Here is a 19051-nt window from a genome sequence, read left to right as displayed (position 1 = left end):
TATATGAAACAGCAAAGTAATAAAGATTAATAGTCTCCACTGCCCAGGGCCCCCCTTATGTTGCTTATAATATTAGAAGACACCCTCATAGGAAGAATTTATGATCAAAATAAAATTTATGTTGACAAATATCCCATATATAACAGTTGATGATAAATTTATAAAATATTATTATATTAATAGTAAGGTAGTAAGAGCAGATTTAGTGTTATTATATAAAGGATAAAGAGGACTGCAAGGCCCTGGTGCCTGTAGACGCAGGAGGAGAGGTGTAAACATCTGAAATTGTGGAATGAACATTATAAAAAAATAAGGTGTTTTTATTGTATTCATAGGAATGTTATGGAATGGGTGATAGGAGTACTGTCCCTAGATTTCAGATGTAAGCCTCAACCCACATGTGTAGGATAGGATTTAATTAATAATATAGTTATACTTAATAACCAAAAGACATATAGCTTGCATTTCATATAACCTGCTTAAACTTTATATAGCCTTAGACACATACCTTAGACACATATCTAAAAGTCTATATAATCTTACACGCTTAAAGTAAAAATCATAGCCCACACACTTAACCCACACGCTGTCTTATGCCATTTTCTGTTTAGCACCTAGCACGTAGCTTACATGAATTACCAATCAAAATAGACTAGGGGAAAGTTAAAAATTAAATGTTAAATGGCTACTATTAGAAGAAATAATGATATTTACTTAAGGGTAATAAGCTGAAATTATGTAAACTGACAGAAAAGGGAATGTATTATTCATAATTTTAAAAAATGTTTAACATATGAAAACCGTAAAAAGATACAAAAATAAAGACCCTGCCAATTGATGTCAGGAGATGTTACAACTTTAATTGGATGTTTTGTCTCCTCATTCATCTCACTCGCTGACGCTGTCCTTTCCTTCGTGACCCACACCTCAGCTGGAGCTGGACTCCAGCACTGAGCCCATTGCAAATCTGATGTGCAAACACAGACGTTTTCTGAGGCTTGCTGGCCACGTGGAAGGCAAAGGGTGTGCTCTGGACAGCTGCACCCAGGGAGTTCTTACTCAAGCCACCCCAGAAAGGGGCTGTGCCACCACTGCTCCCACTCTGTCCTCCCCAAAGCTGAATGCCCCAGAGGTGGAGCTGCTGTGGGGGGCAGCCACGCTCATCCCAAAGCCCCAACTGTGAGCAGGGCCTGCTGACACCCCAGACATGAAGAGTGATGAGGTACTGCTGTCAAACACTGAGCTACTGGTCCCACTGCTGGTGGTCTGGGTCGTAGCTCCAAAGCCCGAGGTGGTAGCTGCAAAAAAGGAGGAAACAGTATCACCTTACTCCAGTAAGAATCGCTACCATCCAAAAGACAAACAACAACGAACGTTGGTGAGTTTGCAGACAAAGGGGAACCCTCCTACACTGGTGGTGGGAATGTAAATTAGATCAACCACTGTGGAAAGCAGTATGGAGGTTCCTCAAAAAACTCAAAATAGAAGAGGGGCAGAAGATGGCGGCGTGAGTAGAGCAGTGGAAATCTCCTCCCAAAACAACATATATCTATGAAAATATAACAAAGACAACCCTTCCTAGAATAATGACCAGAGGACACAGGACAATATCCAGACCACATCCGCACCTGAGAGAACCCAGCGCCTCGCGAAGGGGGTAAGATACAAGCCCCGGCCCCGCAGGAGCCGAGCGCCCCTCCCCCCCAGCTCCCGGCGGGAGAAGAATAGGCAGAGCGGGAGGGAGACGGAGCCCAGGACAGCCGAACGCCCAGCCCCAGCCATCCGGGCCAGAGTGCAGGGCGCTCGATACTAGGAAAACAGGGCAGCAAGAACAGTGAGCAAGCACAGGAGGCTGGGCCACAGAGGGCATAAGAAAAGCGCGCGACCATTTTTTTTTTGCTTTTTTGCTGTTTTGTTTTGGCGAGCGCATTTTGGAAGTCTTAAAGGGATAGGGACCCCAATACAAGGGAAACAGGGCAGAAAGACCGGCGAGCAGAGGCCTGAGGCTGGCACCGCAGAATAAAGAAAAACGAACGACCACATTTTTTTTTTTTTTAATTAAAAACTTTTTTTTTTTTTAATTAAAAAAATTTTTTTTTCTTTTTTTTTTGGTGGGCGTTGTTTTGTTTTGGCGGGTGCTTTTTGGAAGTCTTAAAGGGGCAGGGTGGGTCACTTAATCCAGAGGTAGGGAATCCGGGATCTCTGGGCACCCTAACCCCTGGGCTGCAGGGAGCAGGGAGGCCCCTTACGGAGATAAATAGCCTCCCAGCCGCTCCTGCTCCAACACGACTCCACCATTTTGGAGTAGCTGCCCGAGCCAGGCCACGCCCACAGCAACAGCGGAGATTAACTCCATAGCAGCCGGGCAGGAAGCACAAACCCTGTCTGCACGCAGCTGCGCAGCACAAGCCACTAGAGGCCGCTGTTCTCCCAGGAGAGGAGGGCCACAAACCAACAAGAAAGGAAGTCCTTCCAGCCGTCACTCGTCCCAGTTCTGCAGACTATTCCTATCACCATGAAAAGGCAAAGCTACAGGCAGACAAAGATCACAGAGACAACACCAGAGAAGGAGACAGACCTAACCAGTCTCCCTGAAAAAGAATTCAAAATAAGAATCATAAACATGCTGACAGAGATGCAGAGAAATACGCAAGAGAAATGGGATGAAGTCCGGAAGGAGATCACAGATGCCAGAAAGAAGATCGCAGAAATGAAACAAACTCTGGAAGGGTTTATAAGCAGAATGGATAGGATGCAAGAGGCCATTGATGGAATTGAAACCAGAGAACAGGAACGCATAGAAGCTGACATAGAGAGAGACAAAAGGATCTCCAGGAATGAAACAATATTAAGAGAACTGTGTGACCAATCCAAAAGGAACAATATCCGTATTATAGGGGTCCCAGAAGAAGAAGAGAGAGGAAAAGAGATGGAAAGTATCTTAGAAGAAATAATTGCTGAAAACTTCCCCACACTGGGGGAGGAAGTAATCGAACAGACCACGGAAATACACAGAACCCCCAACAGAAAGGATCCAAGAAGGGCAACACCAAGACACATAATAATTAAAATGGCAAAGATCAAGGACAAGGAAAGAGTGTTAAAGGCAGCTAGAGAGAAAAAGGTCACCTATAAAGGGAAACCCATCAGGCTAACGTCAGATTTCTCAACAGAAACCCTACAGGCCAGAAGAGAATGGCATGATATATTTAATACAATGAAACAGAAGGGCCTTGAACCAAGGATACTGTATCCAGCACGACTATCATTCAAATATGATGGTGGGATTAAACAATTCCCAGACAAACAAAAGCTGAGGGAATTTGCTTTCCACAAACCACCTCTACAGAACATCTTACAGGGACTGCTCTAGATGGGAGCACTCCTAGAAAGAGCACAGCACAAAACACCCAACATATGAAGAATCGAGGAGGAGGAACAAGAAGGGAGAGAAGAAAAGAATCTCCAGATAGTGTATATAACAGCTCAATAAGCGAGCTAAGTTAGGCAGTAAGATACTAAAGAGGCTAACCTTGAACCTTTGGTAACCACGAATTTAAAGCCTGCAATGGCAATAAGTACATATCTTTCAATAGTCACCCTAAATGTTAATGGGTTGAATGCACCAATCAAAAGACACAGAGTAACAGAATGGATAAAAAAGCAAGACCCATCTATATGCTGCTTACAAGAAACTCACCTCCAACCCAAAGACATGTACAGACTAAAAGTCAAGGGATGGAAAAACATATTTCAAGGAAACAACAGTGAGAAGAAACCAGGGGTTGCAGTACTAATATCAGACAAAATAGACTTCAAAACAAAGAAAGTAACAAGAGATAAAGAAAGACACTACATAATGATAAAGGGCTCAGTCCAACAAGAGGATATAACCATTCTAAATATATATGCACCCAACACAGGAGCACCAGCATATGTGAAACAAATACTAACAGAACTAAAGGGGGATATAGACTGCAATGCATTCATTCTAGGAGACTTCAACACACCACTCACCCCAAAGGATAGATCCACTGGGCAGAAAATAAGTAAGGACACGGAAGCACTGAACAACACAGTAGAGCAGATGGACCTAATAGACATCTATAGAACTCTACATCCAAAAGCAGCGGGATATACATTCTTCTCAAGTGCACATGGAACATTCTCCAGAATAGACCACATACTAGGCCACAAAAAGAGCCTCAGAAAATTCCAAAAGATTGAAATCCTACCAACCAACTTTTCAGACCACAAAGGCATAAAACTAGAAATAAACTCTACAAAGAAAGCAAAGAGGCTCACAAACACATGGAGGCTTAACAACACGCTCCTAAATAATCAATGGATCAATGACCAAATCAAAATGGAGATCCAGCAATATATGGAAACAAATGACAACAACAACACTAAGCCCCAACTTCTGTGGGACACAGCAAAAGCAGTCTTAAGAGGAAAGTATATAGCAATCCAAGCATATTTAAAAAAGGAAGAGCAATCCCAAATGAATGGTCTAATGTCACAAATATCGAAATTGGAAAAAGAAGAACAGATGAGGCCTAAGGTCAGCAGAAGGAGGGACATAATAAAGATCAGAGAAGAAATACATAAAATTGAGAAGAATAAAACAATAGCAAAAATCAATGAAACCAAAAGCTGGTTCTTTGAGAAAATAAACAAAATAGATAAGCCTCTAGCCAGACTTATTAAGAAGAAAAGAGAGTCAACACAAATCAACAGTATCAGAAACGAGAAAGGAAAAATCACGACAGACCCCACGGAAATACAAAGAATTATTGGAGAATACTGTGAAAACCTATATGCTAACAAGCTGGGAAACCTAGGAGAAATGGACAACTTCCTAGAAAAATATACCCTTCCAAGATTGACCCAGGAAGAAACAGAAAATCTAAACAGAACAATTACCAGCAACGAAATTGAAGCAATAATCAAAAAACTACCAAAGAACAAACCCCCCGGGCCAGATGGATTTACCTAGGAATTTTATCAGACATACAGGGAAGACATAATACCCATTCTCCTTAAAGTTTTCCAAAAAATAGAGGAGGAGGGGATACTCCCAAACTCATTCTATGAAGCTAACATCACCCTAATACCAAAACCAGGCAAAGACCCCACCAAAAAAGAAAACTACAGACCAATATCCCTGATGAACGTAGATGCAAAAATACTCAACAAAATATTAGCAAACCGAATTCAAAAATACATCGAAAGGATCATACACCATGACCAAGTGGGATTCATCCCAGGGATGCAAGGATGGTACAACATTCGAAAGTCCATCAACATCATCCACCACATCAACAAAAAGAAAGACAAAAACCACATGATCATCTCCATAGATGCTGAAAAAGCATTTGACAAAGTTCAACATCCATTCATGTTAAAAACTCTCAGCAAAATGGGAATAGAGGGCAAGTACCTCAACATAATAAAGGCCATCTATGATAAACCCACAGCCAACATTATATTGAACAGCGAGAAGCTGAAAGCATTTCCTCTGAGATCGGGAACTAGACAGGGATGCCCACTCTCTCCACTGTTATTTAACATAGTACTGGAGGTCCTAGCCACGGCAATCAGACAAAATAAAGAAATACAAGGAATCCAGATTGGTAAAGAAGAAGTTAAACTGTCACTATTTGCAGATGACATGATACTGTACATAAAAAACCCTAAAGACTCCACCCCAAAACTACTAGAACTGATATCGGAATACAGCAAAGTTGCAGGATACAAAATCAACACACAGAAATCTGTGGCTTTCCTATATACTAACAATGAACCAACAGAAAGAGAAATCAGGAAAACAACTCCATTCACAGTTGCATCAAAAAAAATAAAATACCTAGGAATAAACCTAACCAAAGAAGTGAAAGACTTATACTCTGAAAACTACAAGTCACTCTTAAGAGAAATTAAAGGGGACACTAACAGATGGAAACTCATCCCATGCTCGTGGCTAGGAAGAATTAATATCGTTAAAATGGCCATCCTGCCCAAAGCAATATACAGATTTGATGCAATCCCTATGAAACTACCAGCAACATTCTTCAATGAACTGGAACAAATAATTCGAAAATTCATATGGAAACACCAAAGACCCCGAATAGCCAAAGCAATCCTGAGAAAGAAGAATAAAGTAGGGGGGATCTCACTCCCCAACTTCAAGCTCTACTATAAAGCCATAGTAATCAAGACAATTTGGTACTGGCACAAGAGCAGAGCCACAGACCAATGGAACAGACTAGAGAATCCAGACATTAACCCAGACATATATGGTCAATTAATATTTGATAAAGGAGCCATGGACATACAATGGCGAAATGACAGTCTCTTCAACAGGTGGTGCTGGCAAAACTGGACAGCTACATGTAGGAGAATGAAACTGGACCATTGTCTAACCCCATATACAAAAGTAAACTCAAAATGGATCAAAGACCTGAATGTAAGCCATGAAACCATTAAACTCTTGGAAGAAAACATAGGCAAAAACCTCTTAGACATAAACATGAGTGACCTCTTCTTGAACATATCTCCCCGGGCAAGGAAAACAACAGCAAAAATGAGTAAGTGGGACTATATTAAGCTGAAAAGCTTCTGTACAGCAAAAGACACCATCAATAGAACAAGAAGGATCCCTACAGTATGGGAGAATATATTTGAAAATGACACATCCGATAAAGACTTGACGTCCAGAATATATAAGGAGCTCACACGCCTCAACAAACAAAAAACAAATAACCCAATTAAAAAATGGGCAGAGGAACTGAACAGACAGTTCTCCAAAAAAGAAATACAGATGGCCAACAGACACATGAAAAGATGCTCCACATCGCTAATTATCAGAGAAATGCAAATTAAAACTACAATGAGGTATCACCTCACACCAGTAAGGATGGCTGCCATCCAAAAGACAAACAACAACAAATGTTGGCGAGGCTGTGGAGAAAGGGGAACCCTCCTACACTGCTGGTGGGAATGTAAACTAGTTCAACCATTGTGGAAAGCAGTATGGAGGTTCCTCAAAATGCTCAAAACAGACTTACCATTTGACCCAGGAATTGCACTCCTAGGAATTTACCCTAAGAACGCAGCAATCAAGTTTGAGAAAGACAGATGCACCCCTATGTTTATTGCAGCACTATTTACAATAGCCAAGAATTGGAAGCAACCTAAATGTCCATCAATAGATGAATGGGTAAAGAAGATGTGGTACATATACACAATGGAATACTACTCAGCCATAAGAAAAGGGCAAATCCAATCATTTTCAGCAACATGGATGGTGCTGGAGGGTATTATGCTCAGTGAAACAAGCCAAGCGGAGAAAGAGAAATACCAAATGATTTCACTTATCTGTGGAATATAAGAACAAAGGAAAAACTGAAGGAACAAAACAGCAGCAGAATCACAGAACTCAAGAATGGACTAACAGGTACCAAAGGGAAAGGGACTGGGGAGGATGGGTGGGTAGGGAGGGATAAGGGGGGGAGAAGTAGGGGGGTATTAAGATTAACATACATGGGGGGGTAGGAGAAAAGGGAGGGCTGTACAACACAGAGAAGGCAAGTAGTGATTCTACAACATTTTGCTATGCTGATGGACAGTGACTGTAAAGGGGTTTATAGGGGAGACCTGGTATAGGGGAGAGCCTAGTAAACATAATATTCGTCATGTAAGTGTAGATTAGTGATACCAAAAACAAAGCAAAAAAATAAAAATAAAAAAGGGCAGTTCCTGTGTGGTAACCTCCAACGAGTTCTACACAAGGGTATAAAGGGCATATAAAAGTGTAGGCAAAGGGTCTGTTTGTGTTTATACAGAGGATCAAAGCCTAATTGGGCTACCCTGAAAATGAACTAAGATACGATATGAAAAAGAACTTCCAACATCTGCACTCTCTGGAAGACTCATGCCAGAAGATGATCATCAAAAAACCCCAACAAAGATCCACGCACTGCTACAGCTGTAGATGCACTCATCCCACCAGTTCCTGGACTTGCCATGGGAATGAGGAAGGAGATATCTAAGCTGGCCTGTGCATACAGTAAAACAACAAATTTGACTGGATCTATACTGTTGGAACTCAACCAAGAATTTGGAGAAGTGCAAATTGTAGCGCTCCAAACTCTTACAACTACAGACTATTTACTGTTAAAAGAACATATGGCATGTGAACAGTCCCCAGGAATGGGTTGTTTTAATTTGTCTGATTTCTCTCAGACTGTTCAAGTTCAGTTGGACAATATCCACCATATAGATAAGTTTTCACAAATGCCTAAGGTGCCTTAATGGTTTTCTTGGTTTCACTGGAGATGGCTGGTAATTACAGATATGCTTTGGTTATGTAACTATATTCCTATTATGTTAATGTGTGTGCGCAATTTAAGTAGTAGCTTAAAACCTATATATGCTGAAGTTACTCTACAAGAAGATATGTCAAAGAAAAAATCAATCTTCCCATGTTTTCTTCCGCCTGCTACTTCTATAGCTTTTCTTCTTCCTTCCTAATTACAACCCTTAAATAGAATTCGTGCCTCATATCAAATTTACCAAGTATCATAACTCCTCCAAGTGGTAAAGATACCTCAAGACAAATGCTGGGCATAGAAGCCACAGGGCATAAATATGCAAAGAAGTAAAAAGCTAACCTTTTCAAACAATAAGGCTTCCCTCTCACTTACCAACTTCACATTTCCCTGTATGGCCCCGGAAGATGACTGGTTAGCCAGGGACAGGTAAGATTCCTCAAGGGAAGAACAACCTAAGACAGGCACAGTCGCAGGGGGGCCATCAGGTGAGAAATTGGGGATCAACAGAGGTGAGGCTTAGAACCTCACCCCCCCTGTTCTGAGAGAAATCTTCTGCATACGTGGATGTTTTATTGCCCTGGTCTAGCTTGGATTAACACATAGTCTACAGGCACACACCTGATCATCTACATTTGCTCTCTTACAACACTAAACTATGTTTTCTACCTTTATCTTGTATCTACCTACCACTTCAGCATTTTATTAAAAATAATAATAATAAAGAGAGAAATGTGGTATCCACATATCAATCAAGTATAAAAACCAAATGAGTATTCATATTTGAACTGACTGTTTAGAGTTCATAATGCATGAGCAAAACCGAAAGTTTCTGTGATGACTGCCCTTGTACTGTTCACTATGTAACTTATTCACTATGTAAGAATTTGTTCTACATGTAAGAACTTGTTTGTTATGCCTCAGAAGATTGGAGACTGATGAAAATTAGGCTTGGGGTGGATTAATGATTGTGCATTGAGCATTGACTCCCCTATACAGAATTTTATTGTCGTTAACAACCATTTGATCAATAAATATGAGAGATGCCCTCACAAAAAAAAAAAAAAAAAAAAGGACAGACTTCCAATGGTAAAATAAATAAGTAACCGGGATGTAATGTATAGCATAAGGAATATAGTCAAGATATTGTAACAGCCTGGTAGGGTGATAGCTGGAACCTAGAATTATGTATATAAATGTTCTACCACTGTGTTGTACACTTGAAACTAATGTAATATAATACTGTGCGTCAACTACCCTTCAATAAAAAATAATAATTAAAAAAAAAAAAAAACTCAAAATAGAAATACAATTTGACCCAGGAATTCCACTTCTAGAAATTTACCCTAAGAATACAGCAGCCCAGTTTGAAAAAGACAGATGTACCCCTATGTTTATGGCAGTACCATTTACAATAGCCAAGAAATGGAAGCAACCTAAGTGTCCATCAGTAGATGAATGGATAAAGAAGATGTGGTACACATACACAATGGAATATTATTCACCCAAAAGAAGAAAACAAATCCTACCATTTGCAGCAACATGGATGGAGCTAGAGGGGACTATGCTCAGTGAAATAAGCCAGGTGGAGAAAGACAAGTAACAAATGATTTCACTCATATGTGCAGTATAAGAACAAAGAAAAACTGAAGGAAGAAAAGAGCAGCAGAATTACAGAACCCAAAAATAAACTAACAGTTACAAAGGGAAAGGGACTGAGGAGATGGGTGGGACAGGAGGGATAACGGCAGGGAAAAAGAAAGGGGGCCTTATGATTAGCATGTATAATGTGGGGGGTGCACGGGAAGGTCTGAGCAACACAGAGAGGACAAGTAGTGATTCTACAGTACCTCAGTACACTGATGGACAGTGACTGTAATGGGGTATGGGGGGGCATTTGGTGAAGGGGGAAGTCTAGTAAACATAATGTTCTGCAAGTAATTGTAGACTGATACAAAAAAAAATACATTTTAAAAGGCCATGAATGATTTTCCTTTCTGCCTGTCTCTTAATGTCATTTTATCCCACTTTCCTTTTTAAACCTCTAGCCACACCTGGCTCTTCTCTGCTCATGAAAACATGAGCACATCTCTGCCTTCGGGCCTTTACTCCTGTGCCTGCAACACACTCACACACAGCCGCTGTCCCTGCTCCCAACTCTGGAACTGTGGCCATGACCTGTTTCCTATTGTGTCAGAAAGGCTGCTGCTGACTACCTAAATAGCTCCTCCAGTCATGAGTTACACTGCTACCTGATGCTGTTCACAGATAACATCTGTGATAACATCTGCCTCTTCACCACAGCATACAGCTCCGAGAGCGGAGACTGTGTCGGCACTTAAAACAGCACCTGGCACTGGAGATCGAGCCGATTCCAAATTTCACCTGCAAACACAGATGTGTTCTGAGGCGTGCTGGCCATGTGGCAGACAGAGGGTGTATTCTGGCCAGCAGCACCCTGGGATTTCTAAATCAAGCCTCCTTCGAAAGGTGCTGTACCACCAGTTTTCCGACTCCGCCTTGCCCCAAAGTGGAATGTCCTGGTGGTGGAGCTGCTGTTGGGGGCAGCCATGCTCATCCCAAAGCCCCCACTGCCAGCAGGGCCTGCTGGCACCCCGGACGTGAAGGGCAATGAGGTGGTACTGCCATACACTAAGCAACTGGTCCTGCTGCTGGTGATCTGGGTCGTAGCTCCAAAGTCCGAGGTGGTGGCTGCAAAAGAGGAGGAAACATGGATCATTGTCTAACCCCATACACAAAAGTATATTCGAAGTGGATCACAAACCTGAATGTAAGTCATGAAACCATAAAGGTCTTAGACAAAAACAGGCAAAAATCTCTTGGGCATAAACATGAGTGACTTCTTCATGAACCCATCTGCCCAGGCAAGGGAAACAAAAGCAAAAATGAACAAATGGGACTATATCAATCTTAAAACCTTCTGTAGAGTAAAGAACACCATCAACAGAACAAAAGGACATCCTACAGTAAGGGAGAATATATTCATAAATGACAGAACTGATAAAGGGTTGATATTCAAAATATATAAAGAGCTAACAGGGCTCAACAAACAAAAAGCAAATAATACAATTAAAAAATGGGCAGGGGAGCTGAACAGACAGTTCTCCAAAGAAGAAATTCAGATGGCAAACAAACACATGAGAAAATGTGCCACATCGCTTGTCATCAGAGAAATGCAAATTAAAACCACAATGAGATATCACCTCACACCAGTAAGGATCGCCGCCATCCAAAACACAAACAACAACAAATGTTGGCCAGGATGTGGAGAAAGGGGAACCCTCCTACCATGTTCGTGGGAATGTAAAATAGTTCAACCATTGTGGAAAGCAATACGGAGGTTCCTCAAAAAGCTCAAAATAGAAATACCATTTGACCCAGGAATTCCACTCCTAGGAATTTACTCTAAGAATACAGCAGCCCTGTGTGAAAAAGGCAGATGTACCCCTATGTTTATCACAGCACTATTTACAACAGCCAAGAAATGGAAACAACCTACATGTCCATCAGTAGATGAATGGATAAAAAAAGATGTGATACAAATGCACCATGGAATATAATTCAGCCATAAGAAGAAAACAAATACCATCAATTGCAACAACATGGATGGAACTAGAGGGTATTATGCTCAGTGAAATAAGCCAGGTGGAGAAAGACAAGTACCAAATGATTTCACTCATCTCTGGAGTATAAGAACAAAGGAAAAACTGAAGGAACAAAACAGCAGCAGAATCACAGAACCCAAGAATGCACTAACAGTTACAAAGGGAAAGGGACTGAGGAGGATGGGGGGGAAGGGAGGGATAAGGGCAGGGTAAAAGAAAGGGGGCATTATGATTAGCATGTATAATGTAGGGGTTTATGGGGAGGGCTAGGCTACACAGAGAAGACAAGTAGTGATTTTACACCATCTCACTACGCTGACAGACAGTGACTCTAATGGGGTTTGTGCGGGGTACTTGGTGAAGGGGGGAGCCAAATAAACATAATGTTCTTATGGTAACTGTAGATTGATACCAAAAAGAAAAATTTTTTTTACATGCCGGAAATGATCTTCCTTTCTGCCTGTCTCTTAATGTCATTTTTATCTCACTTTCCTTTTTAAACCTCTAGCCAAACCTGACTCTTCTCTGCTCATGAACACATAAGCTCGCCTCTGCCTTTGGGCCTTTGCTCCTGTGCCCACAAGGTTCTCACCCCCAGTCGCTGTCCCTGCTCCCAACTCTGGATCTGCAGCCATGGCCTCCGTTTTCTACTGTCTCTGAATGGCTGCCAATATCTACCTAAATAGCTCCTCCGGTCATGAGTTACACTGCTACCTGATGCTGTGCATTCAATAGATTTTTTCCATTCTGTCCATATGCTTTTCTTCTTCCCAGTATTTACATAATTAATGATCATATCTGAAGTACTATTATGTCACCTGCTTTCTCCCCGAATTCCACTACAATCTAAGTTCTACTACTGCTTATTATAAATTCTATAAATGCATTTAGTTGTCAGGTAATGACCCAATTAAATAAGTGTTTTATAATTTACTGAACAAGTCTATTACTCAACAGGATGTTTGGATGTTTCCAAGTTTTCTCTGTGTAAGTTATAAAGTCATGATGAACTGATCTGCTGTGTGCTGTGAGGGGAAGGGAAGCTTTTCCTTTGTTACGACACAATTTTAGACTTCATGAACTTACATCTTAGTAGACTGCAAAAGCATTAAGCAGGCAGCATTTCCCTAAAGTTATTTATCATTATCATAAAAGTTTACTATACGAAGTCTCTCTGTTTTTCTCTTTAGCTTCTCTTTCATATTTCTCAAGTGTCCTTTTGTCAACCATTCCAGTCAAATACCTGAAAACATTTGAAGACAAAAGAAGCACCTAATTACTCCCAAATTATTCAATGAAGTTAAGGAAATTTAAAGCCCTTGCAGGGAATTTCAACTTCAGAAAACAACTATTTTAAAGTAAAGGTACCACTGGATAGATGGTGCAATCATGGAAAATTTCTGTGGAAAAGACATTTACATAGTCTCAAATTATCTTCCCCAGGATAACAGGGAAAAAATAACTTTACATTGGAGAATCCCGGCAGACATCACCTTAACCAAGTAATCATGACTAATATCACCAGTAATCAACAAAACATGCTGAATACTGACATTATGTACCCCTGACTGAATGCTCTGATAAGAGTACAACGTATCTTCAGTGATATTTTGCCCAAAATCTATAAACTCAATTTTTTTGTAAAAAGCATCACTCAAACCCAATACAAGAACATATAAAGCCACTGAATAGCACTCTTCAAATAATGATGGTCATGAAAGACAAGACTGAGTAAATGTCACAAGTGAGAGGAGAATAAGGAGACTTAACAACTAAATGCAGTGCACCCTTCTAGAACAGAAAAACTACATTAGTGGAGAAACTGGTAAAATTCAAGTCAGACCTACATAGTTTAGTTAATTTTGCACCAATGTTAACTTCCTAGTTTTGATGACTGTACTATAGTTATTTAATGTTAACGTTAAGGTATGCTGAATGAAAGACAAATAGGAACCCTATACTGTTTTTGCAACATTTCTCCAAGTCAAATTATTTCAGAATAAAAATTTTTTTAAAAAGCAAATGTAAATACTAAACAAAATTAATTCCAACAGTGTTGTCCAAGAAATTAGGTCTAATACATTTCAATATTTAATATTTTATAAATATTTGTCAAAAAGAGATTATAATTTTAAAATAATTCCTTAGTAATAACTAACCATTCCCTTGCCACAATCTATCCAAATCAAAGCCTTCCTGTTCTGGCCTTCATCTCTATGTGTGCTCTGCAGTCATCTACAGAGCATGCTTCCAACCAACCATAGAAGCCCAGGAAAATGCCAACCAAAATTACAGCCAATAAGCAAAAAATATATTCTTCTAAAATACATAAAGTGGGCCCAACATGTCCATCCATAGAGCCTTAGGTAAGGATTCCTTTTTAATAGCTTCTTTTAGGGTCTGTTGTGGAAATTTTCACAAGTAACTGGCAAGATTACCAACTAAGATTATTTAAAGCAAAACCATGAAGAAATGCCCTCCCAATCCTCTGATGATATAGTTTAAAGAAATGGGTCTGATTTAGGAGGGATTAAAAATGAAAGGCCTTATCCTACAGTAGGGGAGAATATATTTGGAAACAACCCATCTGATAAACTGTTAACATCCAAAATATATGAAGAACTCATGTGCCTCAACACCCAAAAAACAATAACCCAATTAAAAACTGAGGGAAGGACATGAACAGACACTTCTCCAAAGAAGAAATACAAAGGACCAGCAGGCACATGCAAAGATCCACATCGCTAATCATAAGGGAAATGCAAATTAAAACCACACTGAGGTATCACCTCACAGCAGTCAGGATGGCCACTATCTGAAGACAAGAAATAACAAATGCTGCTGAGGATGTGGAGAAAGGAGAACCCTCCTACACTTTGGTGGGAATGTAAATTGGTGCAATTGCTGTGGTAAACAGTATGGAGGTTCCTCAAAAAACTAAAAATAGAAATACCATTTGACCCAGTAATTTACCCCCCCACAAAAACCAAAATCCCTGATTTTGAAAGGCTTATGCACCCCTATGTTTACTGCTGCACTATTTGCAATAACCAAGGTATGGAAGCAACCTAAGTGTCCATCAATAAAATAAAAGATAAATTTCAATAGAATGAAGGATAGATAAATTTATCTAAAGGATAAAGATGTGGTACATATACATAATGGAATATTATTCAGCCATAGAAAGAAAAGAAATACTGCCATTTCCAACAACATGGATGGATCTAGAAGGTATTATGCTCAGGGAAACAAGCCAGAGAAAGACAAATACCATATGATTTCACTTATTTGTGGAATATAAAAACAAAGCAAAACAGAAGGAACAAAACAGCAGTAGACTCAGACACTGAGAAGTGACTAATGCTTACCAAGCTGGTGGGGAAAGAGGCTGAGGGGGATAAAAGGACACAATAATTCACAATCACAGTATAATTTGGTCAGAATAGTAAAGCATGGAGAACATAGTCAATGATTCTGTAACATTTTTCTACGTTGATCAACAGTAATCACACTAGAGAGGATGAGGATTTAATAATATGTGTAACTGTTGAACCATTGTGTTGTACGTTTGAAACTAAAAGACTGTAAATCAATGATACTTCAATTTAAAAAAAAGAAAAGCCTTTTAATTAAAAAGATTTTCAATATTAGAATACATTACTAAAGTTCAACCATGGTGTTTTCATATCTTCTAATCTTAGCATGTTAGCCAACCACCTATCTTTGATTATAATTTAAGGAGTTGATGGATTAGAAAAAACTTTCCCCCATGCACCTAATTCAAGAACTGCTTTTCATTACTCCCAAGAAAATTATATTCAAAGCAGACTGACATTTCCTATAATCTAGGATTCTGTATTCGTTTTTATTAAAAAATCAAAAATGCAGCTTTCATAAATCCATTTATGCTCCTGGTCGTGATGACAGAAGATTTTAGAGAAACCTAAATTCCATCAGAAAATTCTAACAATGATCATACTGCAAAAACTACTTAACATCAGCTTTCCCTACAAGTAATGTCATTTTATTATTAATTTTTCTTAAGTTGGGGTAATCTGTTTTATCCCCTTTGTGTGAATGTTTGCAATGCCCAAAACATTCCATTAAATTAACTATTATTTAACAGAAAATACTTACATTATTTGCCCTCCAATGGTTGACTTGCCAGCATCTAAAAGTATTCATCAACAATGTGTAAACCAGGTGTAAAAGACAAAAACCCCAAATACCAACAATTAAAAACACCAACAAATGAAGGCATCATTTAGCTGATATAATTACATCTTGCAACAGCAACTGAAATGATAGGAATTTGGGGTTACACGCTCTGGCTAGTTACCTTCCTCTTTGTAAAATGAAGCTGCTAAGATCCCCTGCAGCTCAACAATGACTGAGAACTACTTTACTGATAAAGAAATGAATTTTTGGACAGATTCCTCCCTGACCGTTAGCTTAGAGCACAGCAACAACAGAATATAAATTACCGCAGTGGAGCCTCAGTGGACAGCAAGAGCAGACCAGGACTGAGAGCTCCATTTAGGTGGTCAGCCTGCCTTTCACTCTTAGCAGATACAGGTGTGCCTTTACAAATTTCAAAAGGGTTCTCACTACTAAAAAAGAATAGGGGAAGCCAGAGATAAAGAGAAGAAAAAAGGACACATAATCCTGTATTTTCCTTTCACAATTTTGAGAGTAAGTCAGACAGAGAACACCTGAATAAATGAAATAGGGTTTTGTTTTGTGCTAAACCAGCAACCTGACTAGCATCCAGAACTCACTCCAATTAATTTCTTACATTACGCAAAATCAAACTACATAGTAAAGTCAATCCTATAAAGTTAACAGAATAACTGAAGTTCACACAAAAAAATAGGCACATTTTCTAGAATGTTAATTAATAAATGTCATAATATGCTGAGCCATCATCAGTGGTGTAGAGACCAATTATGCATCATACAAATATACTGTAGCTTATTTTCTTCCAGCTTCTATTCCATTATACAACTGTTAATCGGCCCAACGTTCAAGAATAAAGTGCTGGCAATTTTTTGCCAGCCAAAAAATCAAGTTAAAAGTCAAGACATTTTAGATCAATTCCATTCAGTTTCACTAAACATCTCCAAGTAGCCAAGATGTTCTGTTTGTTGTACGCAGTAACTTTGGTCATTTCCTATTGCTGTGAATGCAACTTACCCACATGCCCCATGAATACTACATTTACATGTTCCTTCTTAGGAGCACCTGGCGGTGCATCCACAGATTTGGGTTCTGGTACCTCCTCTTCCTCCTCCATCATCTCCTGGGCACTTTCCTCTGGGGGCCTTCCACTTCCCAAGGAGCCTCCACTGGCTCTGCTTCACTGGTTTCTTCTTTGTGCTCCCATGATTCTTCTGGGGACATTTCTGTCTCCCCACTCTCTACTGAAATAAGGTATTTTAACTCAGTATTCTGGTAAAATATTTAGAGTCTATACTTTAAAACACAGATGCTTTCAAACAACAAATAGAACTTTGCATATTTAGTTCCACTTTCCAATGTCCAGTGACACATAGGAAAGTATCTTTCACAACAGAAACGGATAATAGCTTTCAAGCTGGCCTCACTGCTGACATCAGAGCTCTGACTCAGAGACTACAAGAGATTGCTATTTTTATAAAGCTTCATTTCATTAGGACAAACAAAGTGTGAACAGGAGATGTATCATCTGTAACAGCCCAGTAACTCCAGCGTCAAAATGCCCTGACAGTGGAAAAAAGGGAAAGTTTAAAACCAGGACACAGGATTTAGGGGCTCTTTTCTTTTTCCTCTACAAGTAATATCTTTGGTATCAACTTTTTGGAAATATAAAACCCTTAAAAATAAGAAAGTTACAAAAAGGAAGGAAATTTTTCACAAAGTAAATGAAACAAGTATAGCTATTTAAACTGACTTTACCATTCTTCCACCCAATTCTTCTATATTGACAAATACTAAATTTATCATGGCATTGTCAATCCAAACACAAAGATTCAATGTCAGTGTTAACTGTAGGCATTACAATAATCATGACACTTGCATTTGCACCTTAAATCTTGAGAGTGAAAGAGTTTCATAATACTGTATTAATATGGTCAGAAAATTTCTTACCAACAGGTTCTGAAAGTTCCATGCTAACAGCTGAATTTGAACCTAGACAAGAAATTGAGATATAATATATATATTTACAAAACAATATTTAGCTTTATACACTACAGACAACTTAAATGTTTTTTTCAATTAGATATTCAAAGAGTTATATTGTAGATGCTTACCTTCACACACCAATTGTTCCTCTTGAGAAAGTTCCACAGGTGCTATTTAATAGAAATAAGTTCTATTAAAAATTGAAATTACACATCCATTTTATTTATGTTCTAAAATACAGTAAAAACATAAGTTCAATAACCCAACAAAAATCTCAATAATCCAGACCTAACTAATGGCAACTAACTCAGGTTTTCAAACTGTAAGTCTGTTTAACCTACTTCTAAAAATCTGCCAATCACAGCCAATTTTGAAACCTTTTCAGTAATGGAAATGTACTCATAATAGTATGCTTGTTCTCATATTTTGCTTCAAAAACTTTTCTGTCACAGATATTTAAAGAGTAATCAGCAGCATACACAGGTCAGATTAGTAAGATTTTGCTCAAAAAAGACACATTATTTCTCTAGTTTCTCTTCATAGCTGTAGTCAAAGAAGGCTATGATTAACCCTTTTAAAAATTCTATAATCATACATATTTTATCATCAAGATCCTTGAATAAGTTCTATTTGATACCAAGAAAATACAAAGGACATTCATATAAAGTCCCTGAAATGTGTATGGGCCCTTATGACATCTCAGAAATGATGATTAAAATGATACTGGTTTTGTCCCTCTATTAGAATTCTAAGACCAAGAAACAATCCAGTTTCCACAATTGTCACACTGAAAATCTACTTATGATATCACTGAAAGAGATGTATGAGAAATATATACTGATACTTAAATGTTTAAGTTTATTTTTATATCTGAAAGCCTAATGATACTCCGGTATGAAAGTGCCCTTGCTTTAAAGAATCTCCAAGATG

At 39.0% G+C, this 19051-nt stretch overlaps 1 protein-coding gene across 1 annotated transcript; it reads right to left on the bottom strand.

Moving 5' to 3' along the window:
- Positions 1–604: 604 nt before the first annotated feature.
- On the bottom strand, positions 605–11080 carry LOC130679138 (putative nuclear envelope pore membrane protein POM 121B). Its single transcript, XM_057487030.1, has 2 exons — positions 10719–11080; positions 605–1298 (listed from the first exon to the last, which is right to left on the bottom strand). Exons 1-2 carry the CDS (start codon positions 10753–10755, stop codon positions 1060–1062), a joined length of 276 nt encoding a protein of 91 aa, XP_057343013.1. The 5' UTR covers positions 10756–11080; the 3' UTR covers positions 605–1059.
- Positions 11081–19051: the final 7971 nt, after the last annotated feature.

The sequence above is a fragment of the Manis pentadactyla genome, chromosome 10, assembly GCF_030020395.1.
Source record: "Manis pentadactyla isolate mManPen7 chromosome 10, mManPen7.hap1, whole genome shotgun sequence".
Classification (NCBI taxonomy): Eukaryota; Metazoa; Chordata; class Mammalia; order Pholidota; family Manidae; genus Manis; species Manis pentadactyla.
Note: the sequence above shows the minus strand (reverse complement) of the source record. Positions and strands in the feature narration are given on the sequence as shown.

What these genes read in the sequence shown, in the direction of transcription:
- LOC130679138 (XM_057487030.1), bottom strand. Translation starts at nt 10,755, where the DNA reads ATGGCCAGCACGCCTCAGAACACATCTGTGTTTGCAG. An exon ending in GAACACATCTGTGTTTGCAG is followed by an intron (nt 1,299 to 10,718) that starts GTGAAATTTGGA and finishes CCTTTTTTGCAG; the next exon opens with CTACCACCTCGGGCTTTGGA.